Raw genomic sequence first — 26,145 nt, 5'->3', positions numbered from 1 at the left:
GAAACTTGATCTGTCATGCTTAACGTAAAAGGAAATCTACACGCAGACTGTCTAATCGGTTTCCGAATCAATGACAGTGCTCAATATTCTGAACTACTCTAGCCAGTTTGGCGCTTCGTTGCCATTATAATCTTGAGTATTTGGCTTTACGACGGACGCTGTCGTGGTCTAAGGCGTCAGTGGCAGAATCTATTAAATATTTGACAACCTGCCTCTATGAGGTGCGCTCTGCTCTTCTATCGATTGTTTGTGTCTAGTCAAAGATGGCGCCGTAACAGCCCAGGTTTGTTTTTCATGGGTGCAAAGTATGTTTAAGTGCATTAACCGAACGGCCCAGTTTACGAGATATCTTCAGTCAGCAGGCTACGTTTTCTGTCTTAACCGACCTTTTAGGTGAGCTCTTTTAGGTAAGTGTTGTAACTGAAAAATAGGAGAGTTATTTTTACACCGAGCAGCGAGCTGGCTAAACACCAAACTAATCTTAGCGGCTCGAGCCGGTTTTTTGACCCAGCTAACCTCACTAGCTAAAGCGAAATGTTAGCTGATCCTACATTGTGTATTTGTGTCCTGCGCTTCCGTGATCGCTTACAATACACTTTTTAGCTTTGCGGAACCAAATGTTTGCCAGCGAGTTAGACAAGACATCCCGTTTCTCACATGGTTGCTTGGTAACTTTTCTGAAGCTTTTATCCCTCATTAAATAAGCTAGCGCGACTTTGCTTTCTGCGTAATGGATTAATTTGTGTCCTCTACTGAGTCACTGTAGCACACTGTAATCCCCGTTGTGCTCAGTACCAGAGAGATGTAATGTTTCCACATCTACGTCGTGGCTGTCTTTTAACTGTCATTGCTGTTTAGCTTACTGTACGTAAGTAGCAATTACACCAAGGCAGTAATAATAGTTGGTTATCTAAACTGTGTTGCTGGTTTCGTTTGATTTTTTTGTTGTTCAAAAACAGTGTTCCCGAAAATCATTAAAGATTTCATGTAATATTTCAGTAAAACTGCAGTAAACGAGCCATATGTTGCTTAACAGCTCTTACAGTGATGTGTGGAAACTACGTGAGTCACGGCACCTGTTAAAACACAGCTAAATCCTTATGGGTGTTTTTTTTTTTTCTTCTTATTCATTCAGACAGATAATTTCTATATACACAACTATCTAGAAACGCTTTACTTCTTTATGCTTCCAAGGACCCAGACTTTCTTTCATTTATTTATTTATTTATTTTTATTGGTCTTGAGCAGTAGTTCTCCAGGCTTTCTTACATTTTTCTGACACAAGTTTTTATTTGGACTCTGGCAGCTTTTTGAGTCGGTTTTAGCCATTGTACATGATCATTTTCACAATAATCTTTTTGATGTTGGTTTTTAAATTTTGTTAAGACACTTAACACTAACCAGGTGATTCCCATAGAGCTATTAGCTGAAAATGTATGACATATGTTAACATCTTGTGCAGTGTATCCTGCAATTTGAGGAAATTGGTTAAAAGAAGTTTTAGACCTGTCACTTTTATCTGCAACAGACGAACCGTATCTTAAAGTCATGTCTTTAAGGAATAGAGGAAAAAGACATCCTGTCAATACTTGAAAGATGCATCTGGGACCTTCAGATGATCCATCTGCTCATCGCTGCACTCTCATTAGAAACGTTCTCAGTTGAAGAATGGATGTCACCATGTTTCACTTCTTAAAGAATGCAAAATTACACAAGAACAGGACTTAAAACCAGTGGAAGAACAAAATATTCTTACACAGTGATGAATCCAAATTTGAACATTTCAGTTCAAGTCGTCAGCAGTATATATGGAGGTGGTTGGGAGAGGTCCAACTGTGAGTTTCTACAGTCATCTGTGAAACATGTTGGAGGCTATGTCATGGTTTGGGACTGATGTTGGCAATCATGTAAAAACTGATGAATTATTACTAACCTATTTAACAAACTATGCAGTACTATCTGGAAGGTGTCTGATTGGTTCATTTTTAGCATGACAGTGTGTTTAAGAATAAAGGCGGTCATACCAAATATAGACTTCTAAGCTCACTTGCATTTAGAGGCATCTATTGTCCTAAAATCTCCTTTGGCCATTATGTCACGTTAAATCAAAACATATTACAATTTTAATTGTAAGTGTCCATTTGGTTTTCTTTGCTTGCAGACTGGTGTCATCCTTGTCAGTCAGAATGACCGACCCGGCTGTGAGGAGGGTGGTTAGTGATGTTATTCGCTCACCTGAGGATAAGCGGGAGTACAGGGGCCTGGAGTTTATCAATGGCCTGAAGGCAGTGCTCATCAGTGACCCGACCACAGACAAATCTTCAGCTGCTTTGGATGTCCACATAGGTAAATAGGTTTTAATTTTCTTTGTCCTGGCCAGGTGACCATGATTTTTTTCCGTGTTCTATCACACCATTTGGAAAAGCAGAGCAATTTTCCCACATCATAATATAACTGTGCCTTGCTGACCAATATACTTTCATGCATAGAGTTGCCTCATTAGTTGCCAGACGTCTTTTAAGCTTTGGATGGGTATTTCTGATGTCTATTATCTAGTATTTCTGTTTGCAAACTAGATATGACATTATGTACTTATCGGGTTTCTCTATTATAGCTTTTCACCAGCAAATAACATGTAACTGTTGGGACTCACAGCTTAAAGTTCTCACTGACTAAGCATTAGATAGTTGTTTTGAATGTCTGAGGAAGTTGTGAAATTCCTGTGACATTCTTTTTATATGTTGAATAAAAATGATAAAGAATTTAGTCATGTACATCTCATTGTTTATAAATCTACCTGTTGTGGTGCCGTTACAGATCTGTTTTTCTCACCTGGCAAACATTAAGTCACAACTGTTGCATGGATGAAAGAGAAGCAGCACCATTAACTACATTTCTCTGGGAATTTCTTTTCAATTTGCAGGTTCTCTGTCTGACCCACCAAACATCTCAGGGCTGGCACACTTTTGTGAACACATGCTGTTCCTGGGAACAGAGAAGTACCCCAAGGAGAACGAGTACAGCCAGTTCCTCAGTGAGCACGCAGGCAGCTCCAATGCCTTCACCAGCGGAGAACATACCAACTATTATTTTGATGTTTCCCATGAGCACTTGCAAGGAGCATTAGATAGGTATGTTGGTGTTCATTTGATGGTATTAATTTTGGCAGAAACATCAAAGTGATACATGATACACATTTAAAAGCTCAGTGGTCTTACATTTCTAGTAGATAGATTAAAAAAAAATTATATATATATTTTTGGTGACATTGTCTAATTGTTCCCTTGTGCTGTTCAAGCCACCTGGACTTCAGTGGTAGGAAAGAACTGTGAGGAGTGATCTGAATTATTGATGATGATTCCTTTGTGGAAAATGAAAGGATCGTATAATTCAGTTAGTCAGCCTAATTTTCCTATTCTTATTAAAAATATATACAAACTAGATATCTGAATATTATGGTTTTTCTTTTAAAATTATAGTTACTTAATTAAACCAACATTTCTAGGTTTTAGGAGGTAAACGGTGAAAGATTATTAGTATTTTGGAGTTTGTATGTTAAGAATACAACATCTATTAAAAGAAGTTCATGGTCCATTTCCTTTGCAATAATGTTGATTTTTTTTTTAAGCAGTCTTATGATGTGACAGAACTACAGTGATTACTTTTTACAGTATAATGTTTGCTGTGTACATCTTTAGATGCACACTATGAATTTTAGTGTGCTTAGCATTTCCTCATTTGCATGGCAGTTGCTCTGACTTTGTACTCTTGCAAAGCTTTTGTTCATTTTCCAAACAGTCATAACGTATAATCTGTATTTAATATAAACAAGATTGTACACACCAGAAAATGCTGAAAATCTGAAATCTAGTAGTATTATCACACACCTCTGTTGTTATTCTACATGCTGAAATGTACTCCTTGATAACAGCAACTTCTGACCTTTGTAGGTTTGCCCAGTTCTTTCTGTGCCCATTGTTTGACGAGAGCTGCAAGGACCGCGAGGTGAACGCTGTGGACTCTGAGCATGAGAAAAACCTGATGAATGATGCCTGGAGGCTGTTTCAGTTGGAAAAGGCCACTGGCAACCCAAAACACCCTTTCAGTAAATTTGGAACAGGTAGAGACTGTTCTTGCCAGACTTCACTCAAACTATGTCTTTACATCATTCATTCTGACTGCTTAGTGCATCACATTTCAGTTGTTATAGCAGAATATTTTGACTGGAGAGCAAAACCGCCCTGCACAGAATATTTAAGCAAGAATTCCCTTCATAGGGTCGATATGATGTGTTTTAGATTTTGTATTAGACTACTAATCTAGAGCAGAATCCAGTCACATATGTTAACTGTGGCTAATATTTGATTAAATGAGGTTTACATTCATGCAGCCTACTTATTATAAGAGACGGCTGTTTTAGCCCAGAAATACTTCTCAATGGCTTTGGTTTTTTATTTTAAACATGACCTAATTTCAGTTTGTTTTTTGAGAAAGCAGTTTAGGAGTTTTCTGATAGTCATTCCAGATCAGAGTGACGTATACTCAGAGCAGCTCTGAGCTCAAAATAGCCACCTGATGGCAGTCTTGAATTATACCGTCTGTATTCCCATTAAGAACAGGAGAGGATCAGACGTATCTGAAAGCAGTGCACTCAGCAGACTAACATAGCTTCTCCTGTCTGCTGCTTTGATGGTGTCTCTTTTAAAAAACAAAAAAAACCCCACTTAATTTGCCTTAGAAGTGCTTCATGTAGACTGTAGCACTTGTTTTAGGGGGTTGATTTTATAATATAGAAATTGATTATGGAATGTAATTTCACTGAATTTCACTACGGGAGTGTGTTGCCTTTTCTTAATTACATTAAAATGTACATTGCTGATCTTTTTATAGGAAATAAATTGACACTAGAGACCAGACCATCTAAAGAGGGGGTTGATGTCCGTCAGGAGCTTCTGAAATTCCACTCTACATATTACTCTTCTAACCTCATGGGACTGTGTGTGTTAGGAAGAGGTAAGATGACATTGCTCACGCATGTGATGTTTAAATGTTGCAAAATAATCATCTGACCTGAACAATGTGCAAGTCATGCATGAATGTCGCCTGAATTCTAGTATTTCACATTTCATTGTAGAGCAAAACGATGTGTTGTTCTCAAATCAGCTGTGATAATGTGCCTTGGTGTCACTGCCAAAAACGAGAGACTTTCAAGATAACATATCTGTTTCGTTCCATCGAATAACGTGAAAGTGATGAGAGACTTGAGTTACTGGCTTTTAGGGACATTAAACCTGTTGTCGAACATTTTTGACTTAGTGGTACCATGGACAAGTGCTGCTGCCATGCCTTAAAAAAAGAGCTAATTTTGTATAAAGTAAGCTATATTAATGTATTTTCATTTATTAATAGATTTATATAAGTAATCTAAAGTTGCAAAATAACTTGAAATTAAAGCTTTAAAATGAATAAATGAATGCTGGACTTGTAGACTCACCATCCTTCCAGTCCATACAGGACACATGATCCTGCATACCACAGTTCACCCACGCATGTAGTTAGTAATTAGAAGTAAAGATGTGTTATAAGTCATGTGGGTGTGGTGTCATACAGATTTATTTTTCTTGTCCTCCTGTACTAAGCTGTATTAATCAGTGAGCGTTCTTAATATTTAAAACTTCAAGACTCAGTTTGAAATCAAAGTTGTTAGCTTCACTTTGTGGAGAAATATTTTGTAGCATTAAATCCTACTAAAAAATTGTGTTGGTTTGATAGAGTTTATATTACCTAGGAACACCTTGGGTTAATTATAAATATGACTCAAACACTACTAAAATGTATTACCTATCCAAATTAATACATTTTAGTAAGCTGAACTATTACTTCAAATACTCTTAGACAAAGAGCACGTAGATTTAAAAAAACAAAACAAAATACAAATGTTAAGTGCCAAATGTTCAGCAATGTACTTTTAAATTAAAACTTAACAGTGTCTAATTTCAAACCAGGATACACACAGTTCTTTGTGGCATTTGTTTTCCATTCCATTATAGGCCTTTAAGAATGGCCTATAATCTGCTTTAGTGTTAAAATACAGACTGCAAGCAAGGTTTACTTGAGCCAGTTTGTTTGACAGCTAAAAGTTACAGGCTTGAAATGCTAATAGCTAGCCAATCAACTGTTTTGGGGTTTTGTTTTATTTTTTTAAGGGGGGGAACTTTATTGTAAATTCAGTATCTGTGATTTTTTTTTTTTTTTTTTTTTTTTTTTAAACCCTTTGTTGGCAGAATCACTGGATGAGTTGACGGCCATGGTGGTTAAATTATTTGGAGAAGTGGAAAACAAAAACGTGCCTGTTCCAGAATTTCCCGAACACCCCTTCCAGGAACAACACCTTAAAGTGAGCTGTTTACTTCTCACTCCTTTACATTTTTACTGCATTGCAAAATGTCTGTAAACATTTTTTCCCCTAACATGTTACTTTGGGATTCATAAATTCTTCTGTTTACTACAGTCATTGAAGTGTCAGATGAAAGAGCCCTTAGTAACACATTTCTGGTTGGTGTTCTTCTTTTTTCCTGTTACAGCAATTCTACAAAGTGGTTCCCATCAAAGACATTAGAAATCTTTATGTGACTTTCCCCATCCCAGACCTACAGAAGTACTACAAATCTAACCCAGGACATTATCTGGGACATCTGATTGGTCACGAAGGACCTGGAAGTTTGTTATCTGAGCTGAAATCTAAAGGTAGCAGACTGCAAGCTGGTGTCAAATATTATTAGAGCAAGTGATACACTTAGTAAAACCATATCCTAAAATATATGATTGGCTCCGAGGTTACTTATGTGTTAAAATGTATAAAAACATAAAATGTAACACCAGGAGACCTGTGTTCCTCTTATTTAGTAATTGGAATAGAAGTCAGTTTTCTTTTAGGACAGAAACATTCACAGTAACAGTTTCTTTTATCATAAAAATGAAAGAAACACCTTACTAAATTTTCACAATAATTACTTTCTAAGGCTGGGTGAACACACTTGTTGGAGGTCAGAAAGAGGGAGCCAGAGGATTCATGTTCTTCATCATCAATGTGGACTTGACTGAGGAGGGCCTCTGTAAGTCATGCATCTCACTACTTTACATGAATTGTACCTAGTTTGTGTGTTTTGCATGTGATTATGATCAATCACAGTATGTGTAGGGAAAAGAAATGTAAATATTAAATCTTGGGGCATGATCTGTGTGTCACTGCAGTGCACGTTGAGGACATAATCTTCCACATGTTCCAGTACATCCAGAAACTACGTACTGAAGGGCCTCAAGAGTGGGTGTTTGAGGAGTGCAAGGTGATTTATGTTGTTAGTTCAGTGATACTTTCTAAGAGTCAGTATAAGCGGATTTCCTATTCCTCACTGTAAAAACTAGTTTTAAAAAAGAAATTAGAATAGCATATGGATTCCATTATGTGCATCACAGTTAATAGATCTGGATCAATAAGCTAAATGAATGTAGTCATTGTATGTTTGGTGAGTTCAGCTGTTATACCTTCAACCTTTTTGTCTCTCTCTATAGGATTTAAACAATGTTGCCTTCAGGTTCAAAGACAAGGAGCGTCCCCGTGGCTACACTTCCAAAATTGCAGGTTTACTACATGTAGGTCCTTCTTTTATCTGCAGTCATTGTTTCCAGGCAGCCTTGTCAGAATCAAGCTAGTTTTTATTTGTATCAAAATGCACAGTATGTGATTGTTGCAGCAGGTGGAGTAAGGTACCAAATGTTTAATTTACTTTTTGGGTTCTGGGGACAGCAGTCTAAGGAGGAAACCCAAGACTTATCTCACATTAGACAGTTTTTCCTGTGAATCCAGGGAGATAAAGAGTCCTTCTCTTGTCAGACAGGAGATCTCCAGTGAGTCTTGGGTAAGGGCATGCGGTCAAATGCATGCAAAATACCCACCCCTGCCGCTGTTTCTCACCTAGTGCAGCTCCAAAGTGGAACAGAGTCCAGCCCTTCCCCAGGAGCTTTGTTCCAGAGCCCAAGCTATGTGTTGAGGCGAGCCCACTATATCCAGTTCATGTACCACAAGCAAGTACATGGAAGCCGGGGATTGTGTTGGGACCTTCACCTTTGAAGGTCCCACTCAACATGGGCCCCTACAGCCCTTTTAGACCCATGTAGGCTTCTTTGGGCAAAGGCCAGCTGGATCCCATGGGCTAAAGCACATGGCTCCAAAGTGGGGCCTTGGTCCTTTATTTTATTTTTAATACAAAGGGTTGTGTTTGCATATTTAAGATGGAATACATGCACATCTCCATACATTTGAGAGCTTGCAGTCATTGTAAGATATTATGTAACAACTTTGTATAGCTACTGTGCTTCCAAAAACACAGCGAGGTTTTAATAGTAAATGAGAGTCATCGTCGGTCCTTTTAAGTAGAAGTTTAGAATTTACTTTATGGAGGCCTTTTACACATTTGTGTTTTCAAACGGTGCAATGCCAACAGCTTTCTTTGTGTGTCGTAGTACTACCCTCTCGAAGAAGTTCTAGCAGCAGAGTACCTCTTGGAAGAGTTCAGGCCAGATCTGATCGAGATGGTGCTGGATAAGCTGAGACCAGAACACGTCAGGTCAGTGTGACTTTGCAATGTGTGGTGAGGCTCACTTTACCTTTTCTGTTACCAAGTAATAAACTGCACAAAACTAGAAGTAGATTAAGGCAATAACAACAGTTGTAAAAGAAGACTGAGTTTTGTGTTTATCAAGCAAAAAATAACCTGCTGATTAGATCATTTCTGCAGCAGTGAACTTGTTGGGCAAATTTCTGTTTGCTTCTTTTACTTTAATCTGAGTGTATAACCTCTCAGAGGAAGATGTGGGCACATGGTGAGATAAACTTTAAGCTAAACTTTACAGCTGCAGTCCCACTTGGATAACTGGACTGAAATAAAAGTGGGCCTGGTGTAGCTTTAATTCATTTACTGGGTTGCAGCTGCTGTGCCAAGCAAAGTCCAGACTTGTAACCGGTCCATTTCTTAATGTGTATTAAGGAGACGACAGCATGCAGTCATTGGTTGACCCTGACAGTTTGCATGCCAGTCTCTTCCTTTACTGAAGTAGCCATTTAATTCTGGGCTTTTGCCAAAACTGCTTTAAATTCATGAACGAATGCTTCTTTATTTATCCATCTCATTCCAGCTACAAGAGAACTTACAGAGAAACACCATTTCCTTTTACACTGAGTCCTTGAACTTTGTTTAACTAAAACATACTGATGGGATAAATGTTCAAACTTAGGAAAAACCTGCACTCTGACAGCTCCAGCCAAACGATGTGTCAATGGCTGTGCACCACCTGAAACATGATCGAAATGGAAAAGCACTCACATCTTGTGAAGCTAACAGGCACTAAGTAGCACAGAGGGCTTTTTGTATAGATCTATAATGTGACCTGTTGTCTTCTTACTTTTCCAGAGTTGCAGTGGTATCAAAATCATTTGAAGGACAAACAGACATAACAGAAGAGTGGTACGGCACGCAGTACAAACAGGAGGCCATCTCTGAGGAGACCATCAAGGTGAATGATTGTGTCCAGTTTTTCTGCTGTGTAATCAGCGTATAACCACTACATCAGTTATATAAGGGTCTGATTGTTTATCTTTTTCTGTTGTAGAAATGGGCAAATGCAGACCTCAACGGCAAATTCAAATTGCCAATGAAAAATGAGTTCATCCCTACCAACTTCGAGATCTACCCTCTTGAGAAAGACTCTCCGTCAGTTCCCACTTTAATCAAGGCAAGTGTTTTCTCTGCACAGCTCCATCAAAGTGTTGTCACTTTTCATTGTCTGACTGCGTTGGACGGTCCCTGCTTACCTGCTTCTTCTTAAGTCTCTTATGCTTTCATATGGAAATGTGGTATTGTGATTTAGACATCAAGCATTAGTTGTTGTTGTTATGTCAGGATCAGAGGAACTAAGCAGCTAATAAAAGCTTACATTTCCCATCTCTGTTGGAACAACTGAATAAAAGTTAGTATGGCTTTTGTTGTTTGTTGCTAAGAGACCTATCAAAGTAACACTGTTAGATTTCTGTGATTAAATGAGCGTCGTCTGCTTGTACAGTTTACCTTCTGCTTGCATTTCAATGCTTTACTTTGTTAAGACTTCCCATGAATATGAAATTAAGTTTGGTTTTCATTTCTTCCAGGACACTGCTATGAGCAAGGTGTGGTTCAAGCAGGATGACAAATTCTTCCTCCCCAAGGCTTGCCTGAACTTTGAGTTCTTCAGGTGAGTAGTAAATATAGAGGATTTGTTCTGCAGCTGGAGTGTGGACACAAATTCTTACCAAGTAAATTGTGACTCTTAAGATTAACTCAATAATAAGAAATCATAAATGTACTGCTGCTACAACAGTGCATAATAAGTTTTAAAGTAATCAGATAACAAAGTGCAAAAATAATTATCAAAATATTCATTTATTAGTGTCATCAGGTTTCCCAATGTGATATGGAGACACACATTTTCTTTGAAGTTGTGTAAGATGTAAAATTGCCAAAGTTACCTACTTTGGTGACCCATTGTGACAAGGGAGCAACTAAAAGTAGCTTTTACGACTGTACCGGAGAGTAAATCTCATATTGGTTACACTTAAAATGCAGATCTTCTGGAAAATAAGTCCAGGTTTGACTGTGGATGGTCACAGGTCAGCATGTTAAAAGCAACAAAGTTAAATAAGTGCCATGTGTAACTCCACATAAATGGACACACCATTCTACTGGTTGTCTTCTTTATTCAAGGTAGGTGGCTGTTCCCTTGTTCAGTGTTGATTTAATTTAGTAGGATTAAATGCTTCTGGAATTAGCTACTGTGTAATATAGGATCGTTTGGATTAACTTGGATCAGCTTCTTGACAAACACTGCCAAACCCTTCTAGGTGGGACTACAATTAGACAGTATTAGTCTGTAAGTAATTCCACTGTTACACTCCTGATAGCTACAATTAATTATATGTTCATAAATTGTGAAACATGCTATACAGTAGTTGCAGTTTGCATCAGCTCGTGCAGCTTTATTTGTATGCTTTGTGTGACATTTTCTCTACAGCCCGTTTGCGTACGTGGACCCATTGCATTGTAACATGGCATATTTATACCTGGAGCTCCTCAAGGACTCCCTCAACGAGTATGCATATGCAGCCGAGCTAGCTGGCTTGAACTATGACCTCCAAAATACCGTCTATGGGATGTATGTAAGTATTCACAATCCCTCCCATCGCCGACCTCATGCCGCCTTCCCTTTATTATCCTCAAACTGGGCTACAGTGGCTCAGGCAGGCCTGGGTCAATAGCTGACGTTAACCTTCCAATCTGACCGCGTCTGTGGCCAGACTGCAAGTTACAATAACAGGAAACTGTCGTATATTGAACGTTTTTTATTGTTTGACATGCTTGATCATTTGAGACGGTTTTGTAGAGATTTTGAACCTGCGTGTGTTTTACATCACCTTCTAACCTGTACCCGGCTGGCATAGTATCTGTTTTATTTACAACTCCCTCTTTTATAACTGCTCATCAACCTCCTGTTAAAACACCATGCCTACCTGCGAGGGCTTTTATTCTCTCCATATCAAATCATCCTTTAGGTGTGCTGGGGTTAAACACACACCTGTAATTAAGGCATCAGGTTTGAAAGTCAGCCACTATTCTTCCATCAAAAAGTTTTTGTCAGTCAGTGCAGAACAGAAAGCCGGTCATGTGGCTGCATATACATACTCTTCATTATCATTCTTCTCATATGTGTTTTTATTTAGTGTTGGGCAACACTTGATTCCCAACAAACATTTATTTGTTTCATTTCTTTCTTTTTTTCCTTCCATTAGTCGCTACCTTTACGCAGACCCCCTGCACTGCAACATGACCTACTTGTTGCTCAGGTTACTGAAGGATGATTTAAAAGAGTATACATATGCAGCCCGCCTGGCTGGGCTGGTGTATGGTGTAGCCTCAGGGATGAATGCCATCCTCGTAAGTAAGCCGTTTGAAGTCTGGAGGGAAGATGGGGTGCCAGTGAAGGCTGCACTTTGAGGCTTTAACAGAGTGAAAATAACTTGGCGGTTGTGGTTTCTACACTCTTGATTGTGTGAAATCCTGCTTGTTCAATCTGAGAGAGAAGTCTAATATGCATTTTCTTGCAAATAACAAAACTGGGAGTGACATCACTCCTTTGTTCTTAGGTATGTAGAATGCGGCATTAAATTTAAAGATCTGTGCAGGTTTATGTAGGAGGTTTAACATCATTAGGAGTGTATCACTAAATCAGGTGTTTTTCTGTTTCCTTGATTTATGAATGAGCAATTTGCTTGTGTGCGTATGTGTGAGATTTAATGTTGTACATCAAAGTAATGGCCTGAATCAATCTGGTTTGCTGTGGTGTTGTCTGTCCACTGTTCTTTAAAACCTGCTGACTTCTAACAACTCTTCAGCTGTCATAATGACCAACTAACCTGCATTCATTGGCTCCCTTCTCACCTGTGAATTCATGACTGTGGTGTGTCCTTACAGAGGGCTGTATAGCTGTGTGATGGGCTGCAAGTAATTGATCTGAGTCAGCAGTGTTAGTGTGGATGCTGGCCGTTTGTCAAGGTTAACGATGTTTGGAGAGATTACTTTTAACAAGTGTCACTGCAGGGGCTTGGCCACAAGGTGAGGTGAGCTGTGGGATGAAAGTGACAGCGAAGCCCTGGAAGGTTATGCTGAATCCTGAAGGGCCATTAGGTGTGCGTGATGCAGGAAAATTCATTTATGCCCAAGCACGTGCAGTGAACTCAGGCAGAACATTGACATTCTTTTTGTTTTTGAGTCTCTAGAGATTCAGATTATTCTTCACCATGAGGAGTCGGTCTAATCTGGAAAGATTTTCTTCACAATAGTTTGGCCAGCCCACGATTGAATTAAATGGAGAACACATTCATGTATTCATGGTAGCAAATGAATGCAAAACCTTCATAACAACAAATGTTAACTGTTATGCTAATAAGCTTAATGTATCCTTTTGTTTGTGATGATGTGCCGCCTGTCTCCTGTCACTGTGTGCTGCAGCTGTCTGTTAAAGGCTACAGTGACAAACAGCACATCCTGCTGAAGAAGATCATCGAGAAGATGGCCACTTTTGAGATAGACGAGAAGCGCTTTGACATCATCAAGGAAGCTGTAAGTTCAGACTCACTGACTCAGTAATAGTTTAGCTTCCAGTCTCAGTTTTAATGGTGATCTGATTCTGCCTTCTTTCTTTCTGCAGTACATGAGGTCTTTGAATAACTTCAGAGCTGAGCAGCCTCACCAGCATGCCATGTACTACCTCCGTCTTCTAATGACCGAGGTCGCTTGGACCAAAGATGAGCTCAGAGAGGCTCTAGATGGTGAGACTCTTAATGTTTCTCTTCTGTCTCAGCAGGAATGCTTACTGGCTGCTTTTTCATCTGTGAACTAAACAGAGTTAATTAAAACACATAATACAGAGCATTTCTTACATTAAAAAAAACAGCTTGTTTTTGGAGTGGTAGAAAACCAAGCATGTGTGGAACTTCCACAGGCATTTTCCACACTCACTGAAAGGTCAGTTCAGGTCCCAGGATGGTGCAGTAGTTGGCGCCACCCCCTCGCAGGGAGGTTCCTGGGAAGAAGGTTCCAACTCCTTTCTGTGTGGAGTTAGCATGTTTTCCCTGTGCTCCCTGACTTCTTCTCACAGTCCAAAGACATGCATTTTTGGTAAAGTGGTGACTCTAAATTGGCCATGAATGTGAAGTACTTGAAGCGTGTGGACTAAACCCAGTAAAGCAATCAAATTGACCTGAATTATTGTAGTCAAGTCTCAGAACAGGTCAAATTTAACCCAGACACTGTAAAGGTTAAATCACATAGCTGCAGTGAAAAATGTAAAACTATCACTGAAGTTTTCAGGTTTCTGCACACAGTAGAGGCCTCTCCTCTCGCCTTGGGTCTTTTCTTTTCAGTTTTTCTCCTTTAAATGCTGAAGCTGTCCTCTAGCAGTTGCTTCCCTAGCTGCAGTCTTTCCCGTGCACAGTGCCAGTCTGGAGCCTGCAGGGCAGCTTGTTATATTTTTAACCACAGAGCTTACACAGAGTATCCTCAGATTCACACGAGACTCAATTAACCTGCTGGGTAGGGACCTGGAGCTCAGTCACCTGGGCTTCCAATTAGCACAGCTCGGTTTTGTTATCAGTCTCTTTAGCCCGCCGTCCTCCTCTGTCTGTGGTCTCTGAGACGCTGTGAGTGTCATGACTTAAATTTAAACTTTTATGCACATCTAACTCAGTCTTTAGGTATTATTTTTACTACTGCAATATGACGTGCTGCTTTGCTGCTTTGTTCATGGCAGGAAGACTGCCCGATGAAATCACCACACTCAACAGTTATTCTTTGAATCAGTCTGTTACCAGCCTTGGAAAATTACTCTTTGATTGATTGCTTTTGCCTGTGATCTGTATTGCAGATGTAACTCTCCCACGCCTTAAGGCCTTCATACCTCAGCTGTTGTCACGGTTACATATTGAAGCACTTCTTCATGGCAACATCACCAAGGAGGTTTGTTTGGAGTCACTACTTATTATTACTTATTTATCCATATCTCAGAGGTTTATTGTCTCATCAGATCCTGCACTTCAACCTGCTCGTCGGAGAATAACACTCTTAAAATGGAGGAATGATCCCTTTTGTGATCATCAAATTATAATAATGACCAGCTTCTCTAACAGCAGAAGATGAACTAACTGAGGGGTTTATGTGAGAGAACAAAACTGATTTAGTTATATCAGTGGAAAAATTTATAGATAAACATAAACTACTCACCGAGAGTCAGTACGGATTCAGATCAAGCAGATCAACATCATCGGCACTATTAGATTCAATAGAATACATCACAAATTCCATAGACAAAAAGCAATATGTGGCTGGGTTATTCATAGACTTGACAAAGGCATTTGACACTATAGATCATGATATATTAATAAGAAAACTGGAACGTTATGGTGTCAGAGGGGTAGCTTTAGATTGGGTCCGGAGTTATTTAGGTGACAGGAAGCAGTTTGTGACATTAAATGGTGGTTGCTCCTAATGTATGGACATTGCTTGTGGTGTACCCCAAGGGTCAGTTTTGGGTCTAAAATTCTTCAACTTGTACATTAACGACATCTGTAAAGTGTCCAAAGTATTAAAAATGGTTCTCTTTGCTGACGATACAAACATTTTTTGCTCTGGTGATGATCTGCAGAATTTATTGGAGGATATGACTAATGAAATAAGTAAAGTGAAGTTCTGGCTTGATAAAAACAAATTATCACTAAATTTGAATAAATCTTAACTTATGTTATTTGGAAATAGTAGTTTAAATACAAATGCAAAGATTCAAATAAATGGTGTTGATATTGAAAGAGTCAGTGAAAATGCATTTCTGGGGGTAATAATAGATGAAAAACTTAACTGGAGAGCTCACGTAAGATATATTCATTCCAAAGTATCACGAAGCATTGCAATACTAAGCAAGGCAAAGCAAATATTCGACAGAACATCACTTCATATTCTATACTGATCACTGGTTTCACCATACTTAAGCTATTGTGCAGAGGTCTGGGGCAACAACTATAAAACCACATTACATTCACTTTTTACTCTTTAAAAAAAAGCAATTCGAATCATCCACAATGCAGGTTATAGGGAACATACAAACTCACTATTTTTGCAGTCTGAAATATTGAAAATTGACGATCTAGTGAAATTCCAAACAGCACAAATTCTATTCAAAGCAAAAAATAAAGAACTGCCAGGTAATATTCTGAGTATGTGTTTTTTTTTGAACGAAGGAAGTTATAATTTAAGGGGTTTTTGTAACTTCAAAACAGGGACGTACTACAAGAAAAGGCTTTTGTGTTTCTGTTCATGGAGTGAAACTATGGAACAAACTGAATATGGAATTAAAGCAATGTCCGAACATAAAACGGTTCAAAAAGAGTTATAAAAATATGATCTTCTCGAACTATAAAGAAAAGGAAAATATTGAAATTAAGTGAATGTCTCCATTTAAAAACAAACAAACAAAAAACTCATGATGTGATATTATAGTATATAGTATATCAGAAATCTGTTCACTATTTTTATTACAAGTTATATCAGTAAGGAAGCTGACTAAATATTAACTGATAATTTATGGCAAAGGGGTGGGATTAAATAAGTGTTCTTCCCACTCCCTTTCAACATGTAAATTAGAACATTTTGTATGTATTTTATATAGTATTTTTTCTTTTCTTTTCTAAATGTACCTGTATATTGTTCACATGTTGAAATAAATTACCAATCATATCACAATTAATGTTATAAAATATACAATGTTTAATTTTTTATGGAAATTAAAAATGCCTTTGGCAAAATGTCTACACTGTATATCAGTGAAGTCAAGATGCTTACCACGCATATTGAGAATAACTTCTATCACAGTTCACTATACAAGTGCTCTTAAAAAGCACCTGCTGGTTATTTTGAGTAATGTAGTAAATGTTGGTAGGTACAATAAATGTAAAATTCTTGAATCTCTACAAAATGTTTTTCTGAGAGTTCAGCTGGTGTTACTCAAGAGTTTGTGGACTGAAATGTTTGAATTTCATTTCCATCTGTCACTCCTCTAGTCTGCTCTTGGCATGATGCAAATGGTGGAGGACACGCTCATTGAGCATGCTCACACAAAGCCTCTCCTCCCGAGCCAGCTGATTCGCTACAGAGAGGTGCAGGTTCCAGACGGTAGGTCCTCTACTCCTCCAAACCACAAACACAGACGCACACACACGCACAGACACACACACGCACACACATACAGATTAAGCACTGTAAATCTTCATCTGCCAGTCATGACTGTCTCCACGGCGACCACGCAGATGGGTTCTTGTCCAACACTCTCGCCCTCGTCATCAGTGACGCCATCGTGTGTTTGTTGAGAAAAGACCTGATTGAATTCAGCATCCCACATTTACCTCAAAGGAACATAATGGTCACTGAGTGGAAATGGACGTCATTGGCTACAATACATACACACCTCACTGTCAGCAGCTCAGACAATGAACACACACAGGCAAACCTGCACTGCCTTTCAGATCACATTAGGAAAGCTGAATGATGTGGAGGCGAAAAGCAGAGCTATAAATTATACAGAAAATTATCAACGGTTTCCCTGTGACTCAAAGTCTACAATGAGAAACTCACATTTTCACACATCACATCAGTATTTTGAGTATTCAAAGGATGCGTCCGACAGCAATGTTGAGCTATTGCTTGCTTCAGTGTGTGTGGAACTTTTGACATGTTAAGAACAATGTGAGAGGAGCTGTGGCTCGGTGCTCAGGGAGTGTCAGGTCCAGAGTGCTCAGTCAGCATGTGCATAAAGACACCTGCATTACTCAGCCTGCACTCGTCCTGCATTCAGAGCAGACTTGATCACAGTGGATTTAAACAAACTAGAGTTATTGCTGTTGGCATTCAACGGGCTGTTTCTGTCTTATTGAAGTGTCCCCTGTCCTCTATCTGAACTGTGCTGGTTTTACTGTACAGTACTTATCTATGGCTCAAGCAATGTACTGAAGTTCAGCTGTAAAACTACAATGAAACAGCTCATGTGCTTTTTGTAGGAATTGCTTGTGCAAGTTTCTAATGCAGCACTGAAAGACCTGATTAAGTGTGCAGGGATGGATTGTATTAAGTTGTACAGCACAGCTGGTGAAATTCATTTCTAAGCTTATCAGAGTTCATGAGTCAGTGGATTTTGGGTTAATGAAAAGGATTGTGCTTTAAATGACTTCAGATGGTTTTGCTCACTCACATGCCAAGTTTAGTTCTCAGCGTATCTCAGTGAGGTCCTGTTGAACCTTCACAGACCAAAAAGCAAAGCCAGAAGAATTACAGGTGCTCATATTTTTACATCTAGTCTTTCTCTTTCCTGTTTTTAGTCTTTTTAATATTACATATAACTGCACAAGTACAAAAACAAGGTGAGTACATGGGGTTAAAGTTGAAAAAAATATATTAAAAAAAAAACCTAATAAAATACATTGATGTGAAGTGTCATTCAGTTTTCCCCATAAAATGAAATGGTTTTATCGCCACATGAATGAAGGCGGTCCAGTTATTTTGCTTTGCGGGGATTATTTTGGTGATGTTTGTTTGTGGTCATCTTTTCATAGCGATTTGTCTTCCATGATTACAGCATAAATGTATGTTCTTATGTTCCTCTCAGGTGGCTGGTATGTTTACCAGCAAAGGAATGAGGTACACAACAATTGTGGCATCGAAATCTACTACCAAACAGACATGCAGACCACCCACGACAACATGCTGCTAGAGCTGTTCTGTCAGATCATCTCTGAGCCCTGCTTCAACACACTGAGAACCAAAGAACAGCTGGGTGAGGTTGCAAAACACACATGATAGGGCATGACACAGAACGTGGGTACCTTTTTCCAGACCATTTCAAGTTTATACAAACAGTGTCAGCTTTATCAAGTTTATTATTTATATTATTCATGCATCTAGTTGGTCCATAGTGGAATGGTTTACAAAAACCTTTCTGGAACAGTGTTTACAGCAGTCTGGAGCTCTTACCTACTTCCTCTCTTAATCCCCCAAAAGGCTACATTGTCTTTAGCGGGCCACGGCGGGCTAATGGAGTGCAAGGGCTGCGTTTCATCATCCAGTCAGAGAAGGCGCCCCACTACCTGGAGAGCCGAGTGGAAGCTTTCCTGTGTACTATGGAGAAAGCTGTGGAGGAGATGAGCGAGGAAGCCTTCCAGAAACACATCCAAGCCCTGGCCATCCGCCGCCTGGACAAACCGAAGAAGCTGTCTGCTGAGTGTGCTAAATACTGGGGAGAGATCATCTCTCAGCAGTACAATTTTGATAGAGGTGAGGCTTCCCAGCAGTCCAGTCCACCTCTCTGATAACTCTTAATTATGTTTAGTTTAGTTTGCAGGCCAAATGGGTTTTTCCTGATCTACCAGCTTGTGTAACACAAAAAGACAGCAATCCGCCCAGTTGTGGCAAATGGCTGCCCCTCCCTGGGCCTGGTTCAGCCAGAGGTTTCTTCCTTTAATCATATATAAAAGGATAATTAAAATAGCCTACCTTATTTAATCATGGATTCACTCTTGAGTCCATCTCTTAAGCATTGCAAACGGGAACTATTGTCTTTTTCTTTTTTTCTATTTTTTTTTTTAAATTTAATTAATTTACTTCTGTTTTTCCTGCTGTTTTGCAGACAACATTGAAGTGGCGTATCTGAAGACGTTGACAAAAGAAAACGTAATGGAGTTTTACAGAGTAAGTAGTATAGCTTTATGTCTCATGATGCCTCTTCCTTGGAAGACTTTTAACAGCATGAGACATGTCCTTGTGTCATGCTGGATTGCTCAGTCTGACACCTGTTTGAGACAAAACTGTTTGTAGCTATTTTTTTTATTTTTTTTAGGGTAACTGTAGCAACTCCTAATCATAGTTTAGACACTGGCAGGTTCGTTAAGCAGGATCAATTTGTGCACTAGATGAGGTTCAGTTCATTTACTCAGCTGCTACCTGCAGGTCCCTGGTCAGCATACCTGTCAAAGTGGCCACGCCCCTCACTGTAAGCCTGATGAAGTTTCAAAGGGTACATTATGAAAAGACTTCACTGAACTTACAGATGTTCTCAACATGCTTTTTAATGCTGTGAAGTTGAGGCTGTTAGTATGGGACTCTGTGGGAGTTTGGCCACTCAAAGAACTACAGTTTTTCATCAGCATCTTTATTTTCAAAGGTCACATCCTCGCCCCCACGTTTTGCACTGCTGAAAGAATATATGTCAGACAAAACTCAATTAGTATCTACTCAGGTTGACTCGGCTCGACATGTTTTGAGGGTATTCCATCAGGTGGTAGTACCTGGTACTAGGTACTTTTTTTAGTACCTTTTCAACCGGAGTTCATAGCGATCAGAGGCGATCTGAAAATGTGGCGTCAATAGACTGCATGTCATCGATTGGGCAGTCAGTGGCATCACTCGATGAGTCACGAGAGTGTCTCCTGTACGAAAACCATATTTACCATTTCTGAAACCCGGCATAAGAGAAATGGCTACAAAGAAACAACACTGTGGTCCCCATGTCTGACAGAAAGCCACAGACCTAGCAGCAGGTATAACATCGCCTCCAGGTCCACCTCTGTTGTAGCGTTCGTGTCACATACGTGACGTCACGGGATGTTCGATTGCGTTGCTAATAATGACCCCACACACATTAGGTGGTACTCGGTTGTAATGGAAAACGAGTCGAGCTGAGTTGCGAGAAGGTACTAATGGGAAAAAAGGACTTTATTCAGCACCACCTACTCTGTTTGTGTGTCCACACATACACAGATCCGCTGCATTCATTCTGCCCTCCTAGCTTTCATCTCATCCAGCCTCCTGCTTCTATTCATAGCTGTGGAGGTGACACTGACACAGGACGCTCACAGCATATCAGCGGCAATAATGACAGCCAGCCGGCTTGTTTCGGGGGGATAAAGAGCCCAAGGACACCTGGCCCCAGAAAGAATTGGCATTATCGGAGCCCTGCAGAAACCATTACAGCCCCCATGCAGAATAAACCTAATGCATTTCTAATGTCATATCAGCAGCAATCGCACAAGCTGCGTCTTTTCTTTTTCTTTTTTTATTATTTAATTTCTGGTTGCCACAGTTGACGCCGTCTGACTGCAGATGAGCCAAATGTTCAGTCTAATATAATCCTCCATCCAGAGTCGGAGATGAAGCCCGACTGTGTCGCTAAATCTCCACAGGGCTGTCACAACTGATCACACACTCAGTGGGGAAACACACACAGCCATCCTGTCTGTGCTGGGTTTCTTTTCTGTGGTAGCAAAGCTCTTTCCCAAAAGTGATGAGTCATTCCATTAATGGAGGGAATAGTTTCTGGTGATGATGTTCCCTGACAACCTCCATGTATCATCCTCACCTGTCTGTCTGTCTATCCAGGAGCGACTGACGGTCGAAGCCCCAAAGAGACACAAAGTGTCGGTGCACGTGCTGTCCAGGGAGATGGACACCTGTGAGTATCTGTAGACACAAGATGATAACATGGGCTTCATTTAGACACCCACTGAGGTCGCTCATTGACAGTCTGACCTGTCTGTGTGTACATCAGGTCCAGTAGTGGGAGAGTTCCCCGCTCAGAATGATGTCAACCTGGCTCCTGCTCCTTCCCTGCCACAGGTAAGGATCAAACTTTTTTATTTTTATTTGTAAACCTGACAGATTCCCCAGCTGCTGATATTCAGTCAGATTTTAACATTACTATAAATGCGCAGCTTAAATGTGAAACGGTGAACGGTGATCAAACTTTTTATTTTTTCTTGATATGCACTGACGAGGACATTATACTACCACTGTTCTATTGAAATATAAAACAAATGTCCTCATATGTGGATCTCATTTTTCTCAGAAACAAAAATTGGGTTAAAAAAAAAAATCTGGTAATTCTTTGTTTCCAAGCAAAGAGAAATTAAAAATGCATGCCATGAAAGAGTTCGGGTCTTAGGAGGTTAAATGTGAAAAGGTGACAATAACCAGGACATCCCAATACATCTCGTTAACCAATAACTGAAGGGTAGAACTGCCACACCATTAACCTGGGTGGATTTGTAGCTTGTCACTGTCTCACACACCAAATTGCTCAAATAGATGTTATTATCTCTTTTTTTTTTTCTTTTTTTTAATATAAATTAAAATTCTTCACGCTGACATTTTTTTTTTTTTTGTTAATCATCAGCTTGTGTCAAATGAGGTGGACATACCTTTCAATTGCATCTTCTTCTTGCTATTCTAGCCATGCTCAGTGAAGACATTCAGGCAGCTCCTTTAATGTCCTGGAGGCCTCTTGGCAGCCTCTTTTGATCAGTTTTTCCTTTTCTCCATTTGTTGATGACAGTGTTCATTGTGTTCTGTAGTGTCTAACACTTTGTCAAAGCCTGCTTTTAGGCTCCAAATTATAACATGTCATTTAGAAAGAGAATAGCATTTGTTTGTTTCTGGACTATTTCTGGAGTTTATGGAGGGGGTCGTTTTTCAGCCGCCCTTTGATCTGATCTTTCTTGCAGCCCACAGTGATTCAGGACATGACGGAGTTCAAGAGGAGTCTGCCTCTGTTCCCCCTGGTCAAACCTCACATCAACTTCATGGCAGCCAAACTGTGAGCAAGGCCGGCAGGTCGACACAGCAGGGAGGCACGGAGGGCGGCCCTGCTCTGTTTCACATCTAACCACTTCACCTCCTCCTGCCACTAGGAAGACCTTCATCTGACGGAGCCTGCATGAGTGTGTGTTTGTTTGCGTGGATGCATGTTGACTGCGGGTGTGTGCACGTGTAGCAGGGAGGAGCCACTCAAAGAGGAAACAAAAGAATCACAAAGTTGTTGACGTAGCTGTGATAATTATAGAGGTAACACCAGAATCACCTCATGTAACGTCTCTAATAGGAGACGTAAGCTCACGCTTCACAGCACTGTGTAGGCTGCTGTAGACGAAAAAGAAGTAAAACGACAAAAAAAAGAAAAAAGCTGAGGGCCAGGACCCTTTAATGAGTTCAAGTGTACTGCAGAAGCTTCACAGTAGGAGGCTTTTTATTTGGATTATTCAGAGACATCCTGCTTTGAGGATGGATTGTGGGTTTATTGTGATGAGCTGTTGAGGTTAAAGACAGTAGCTCCATGAAGGTCTTTGCTTTTATTTGTTTGGACTGGTGTGTTTGTAACTCTCTGAGAGGAACCACAGCTCTCCTGGGGGGGAGAAATCCCAGAAGATGCACTCGGGAAAATGAAATCTTTTAAGTCAAATTTCTGAATTTTAACGTGTTTGCCTGTAAACTGCTAAAATATTGGGATCCTATGAGGAGCTGTTTTTAAATTGCTAACCACTAAACCATGCCCGTACATTTCTTCTTTTTTAATGCGTTTCACAGTAGTATGTCACTCAGACATCTCAGGGGTATGTCCATGCTGTTTTGCCTTTTATTATTATTCAATTTTATTAGTAATTAAAATAAAAACATTTAGTCTGTCATCTACATCAGTATGTTATTCAATTTACAGTGTGATCGGTTTCTGAAAACTGAAAAGTAATGGCTGTAGAGACATTTTTGTTTCTCTCCCAAAGCTTTGGGGAGGTCGTCAGGATCCGTTCACTCTGCATGAGAGACTTTCTGCAGCTGCTACCTTTCAGATTAGTTTGTAACCTGGTCTGATTTGAGGCACAATCCTGGAGGATCCATTCTGTCCCCAGCATAATTCTGGGTGAGCATTAGCTCTTAAAGCATAGATGTCAAACAAAGCAGCTCGAACTTTTTCTCTAAAAACAAGAAAACATTTCATATTGATGTCTGAAGGCGAGAGTTTGGTAAAACGCTCCAGTCTGGATCCTTTTACCGAAATATATGCACTTCTCTCACTAAGCAATAAACTCAGTGCTGTGCAGAGGAAACAGCGTGGGCCTAAACCCCAGAGAGGACCGCCTCCAGCCTGATTGCTTTGTTGGCCCTGCTTGGTGCAGTGCTAACGTGACCTGCTCTCTTGGTGCTAACCAGTTTCACAGTGTAAAAACTACTGCTGGTGGAGCCGCAAATCTTAATTTATGTTTTCCCATTCCCCTAACATATCTGCTCTCAGGTAGAGTTCATGAATAGTCCTGCTTTTTCAAAAGTTTCTTAAATATGTCCTGGCATTTTACTGTCTCAATTAGATCCAAACTATTTCGTTTTTTTAATTTCAAACAAGTCCATTATCAACTTCTACTGCTTTAAAAGGCACTATATTACCTTGTGGTGAAAACCCAAAGAACCAGCAGCAGAAGCATGCCTTAGTCTATTACTTACACAGCATGTAGCTCCACAGCGTCTCAGGAGAGCCGGTGATAAAGCAGTTTTCACACAGCGTTCTAGATGAAACCAATGTTACATATCAGGCTTGGGCGGGCCGTGCACTGTTTGACGTGAATTACCTAGTGAGTGGTTTTCATTTAGAAAATCAAATTTTTAATTTCTGGATGTATTTAGCAACTCAGAATGACTGTGATTGGCTGGTGGGGGTCATGGGCAGGTGAAGAGTGCTGAGTTTGGTCTTTTTATGTTTCTTGTGTGTTTCTAATTAATAAACAGCTGAATGGAAGCTCGTCTGTCCCACTTTTCCAGTCTCAACACGTGCACGTCAACATTTGGAAAATACATTTATTTACAGAGCTCATACTGTAGAAGTCTAACGTTAGAAGCATCGTGTGCACAACAGTTCAGCCTCTCGGCAGAGAGGAGATCTGATGGGAAAGGTTTAGTCTGCAGATCTCAGAACACCTGTACAGAAGTTGACATGTGCAGGTTAAATATTCCAGGTGGTTGGTTATACAGTGTGTTAAACAGGCTCTCTCACTCAGATTCTCATCTCAGCAATAACTTGTTAATTCAAAGCCACGTTATTTACACATGAACAAAGGAGTTTGATACATTAGGCTTCACGTCTTATAAACGAAACTGTTTTGGTCGGTTCACTCAAATCAGAGCTCTATATTCATCCGTCCTAATATCTCAACATTTCAATACATTTGCCAGAAATTGTGGCTAAACTTGAGCATTACCTCACAGTATTTAACTGAAACAGGAGCACTGTGATGGATTTTGAAAATTGGAGATGACTTAGGTACCAGGGTTTTATCCTGCTCATCAAAGCCATGTGCAAAACAATTTTGATCATGCTTGTTGACAGTGTAAGTGTATTTGGACCCACCAGGTCCTCTGCAGGTTTGAGTTGACGCCGCTGAACATGAGTTTTCCCTACGATGGTGGTGATGGTGGGGAAGACCAGGGCGCCACACAGGATCCGTGTGGCCCACATATGGTCTTCCAATATCCTCTGCAGGGATCCGAGGAACTGGACAGCCGATCCCTGCAGACACACGAGTATTAATTTTATTCCTGCATAAACCTGAGGGCGCAGCTGCTGACACAGTTGAGTTTCAGAGGCTGAGGATTGATTTATTTATCTGTTTGTGGCTGTGATGAAGTGAACACCGACCAGCTGCAGTGAGGATTTCTGTGATGGATGAGGAGACGGTGTTTGAGGTGTTAGTAACTCTCCATATTATTTGTTTTTGTCTGAAACTTGTCTGCTATCATCAGGTTATGATAATCAAGTTTCTGACTCAGCTCCTTACATGGATTTATATTATTGTCTGTTTATTATTTATTATTGGCTGTTCTTTAGCAGCAGCAGACATTAGAGCATCATCGTTTCACACTGACAGTTACACCTGAGTACGGTTAGACTCACACAGTGCAGTATACAGCTAATGAACAAAAGTATGAAGATATAAATGTAGATACACATTTTCAGGATCAAATGTAAAGAGTGTGTCCTGAGGAGATGGAAAACAGCTGCACACAAGTCCAACTAGTTGAACTGTGAATTCAACATCACTACATCTAAAAATAGAAACAGAAAGCAGGCCTGATGCATGAAACTGCTTTGTGCACTGTGAATTCAGTTGCCTTTACTCAACTTAACTTAAGTAGACACTTATGTGACAGCGGTCCAGTAGATGGAGCCCACCATGATCCCTTTATCAATGCTGAAGTTCACGGATTTTACTCAGAAGACTGAGTTGTGTTTTTGTCCATCAGTGAGTCATTCTGCATGGTTTGCTGAGCTACGATTTGGGGGAAAGGATAGCTATTATTATCGCTATTGTAGTATTTCAGGAACTCGTGCACCGGGATTCCTGGACTGCTGTAGTATCTGATGAACTTGGATATGATGTTAGAGGGACCAGCCAGCTGCAAAGCGATTGCGTGATCACAGATAAGAATGATTCCAAAATCCCGGAACATTAAACATAATTATTATTATTATTATTATTATTATTATTATGTTTAAAAAACAAAGTAACAGTGCTCATTATGTATTAACCTTAACGGGTTACAGAAAATGGGCCACCTGAGTTCTGTTCTCGGCTATTTGTTTGTGCCTGCTGGTGTGCCTTTCTGTATGTGCACAAGCATGCATATAAACACAAACAAAGTTGTG

General features: G+C 39.9%; 1 protein-coding gene across 4 annotated transcripts; it reads left to right on the top strand.

Annotated features, from left to right (window-relative positions):
- The first annotated feature begins 175 nt into the window (after window positions 1–175).
- ide (insulin-degrading enzyme) lies at window positions 176–24,240 on the top strand. 4 transcript variants are annotated; one of them, XM_026189221.2, is made up of 25 exons: window positions 176–283; window positions 2,162–2,346; window positions 2,924–3,131; window positions 3,951–4,120; window positions 4,891–5,013; window positions 6,285–6,397; window positions 6,585–6,747; window positions 7,023–7,115; window positions 7,255–7,346; window positions 7,573–7,653; window positions 8,524–8,627; window positions 9,471–9,573; window positions 9,670–9,792; window positions 10,205–10,287; window positions 11,104–11,248; window positions 13,098–13,208; window positions 13,297–13,417; window positions 14,512–14,603; window positions 16,697–16,808; window positions 18,295–18,462; window positions 18,687–18,959; window positions 19,312–19,373; window positions 21,060–21,132; window positions 21,229–21,296; window positions 22,181–24,240. In XM_026189221.2, exons 2-25 carry the CDS (start codon window positions 2,187–2,189, stop codon window positions 22,274–22,276), a joined length of 2,937 nt encoding a protein of 978 aa, XP_026045006.1. In that variant the 5' UTR covers window positions 176–283; window positions 2,162–2,186; the 3' UTR covers window positions 22,277–24,240. The 4 variants fall into 4 exon arrangements, with proteins under 4 accessions (XP_026045006.1, XP_026045005.1, XP_026045004.1 ...); XM_026189220.2 differs by having other exon boundaries at window positions 246–407; XM_026189219.2 differs by lacking the exon at window positions 11,104–11,248 and adding an exon at window positions 11,879–12,023 and having other exon boundaries at window positions 252–393.
- Window positions 24,241–26,145: the final 1,905 nt, after the last annotated feature.

This window comes from Astatotilapia calliptera, chromosome 13 (genome assembly GCF_964374335.1).
Source record: "Astatotilapia calliptera chromosome 13, fAstCal68.1, whole genome shotgun sequence".
Classification (NCBI taxonomy): Eukaryota; Metazoa; Chordata; class Actinopteri; order Cichliformes; family Cichlidae; genus Astatotilapia; species Astatotilapia calliptera.
Note: the sequence above shows the minus strand (reverse complement) of the source record. Positions and strands in the feature narration are given on the sequence as shown.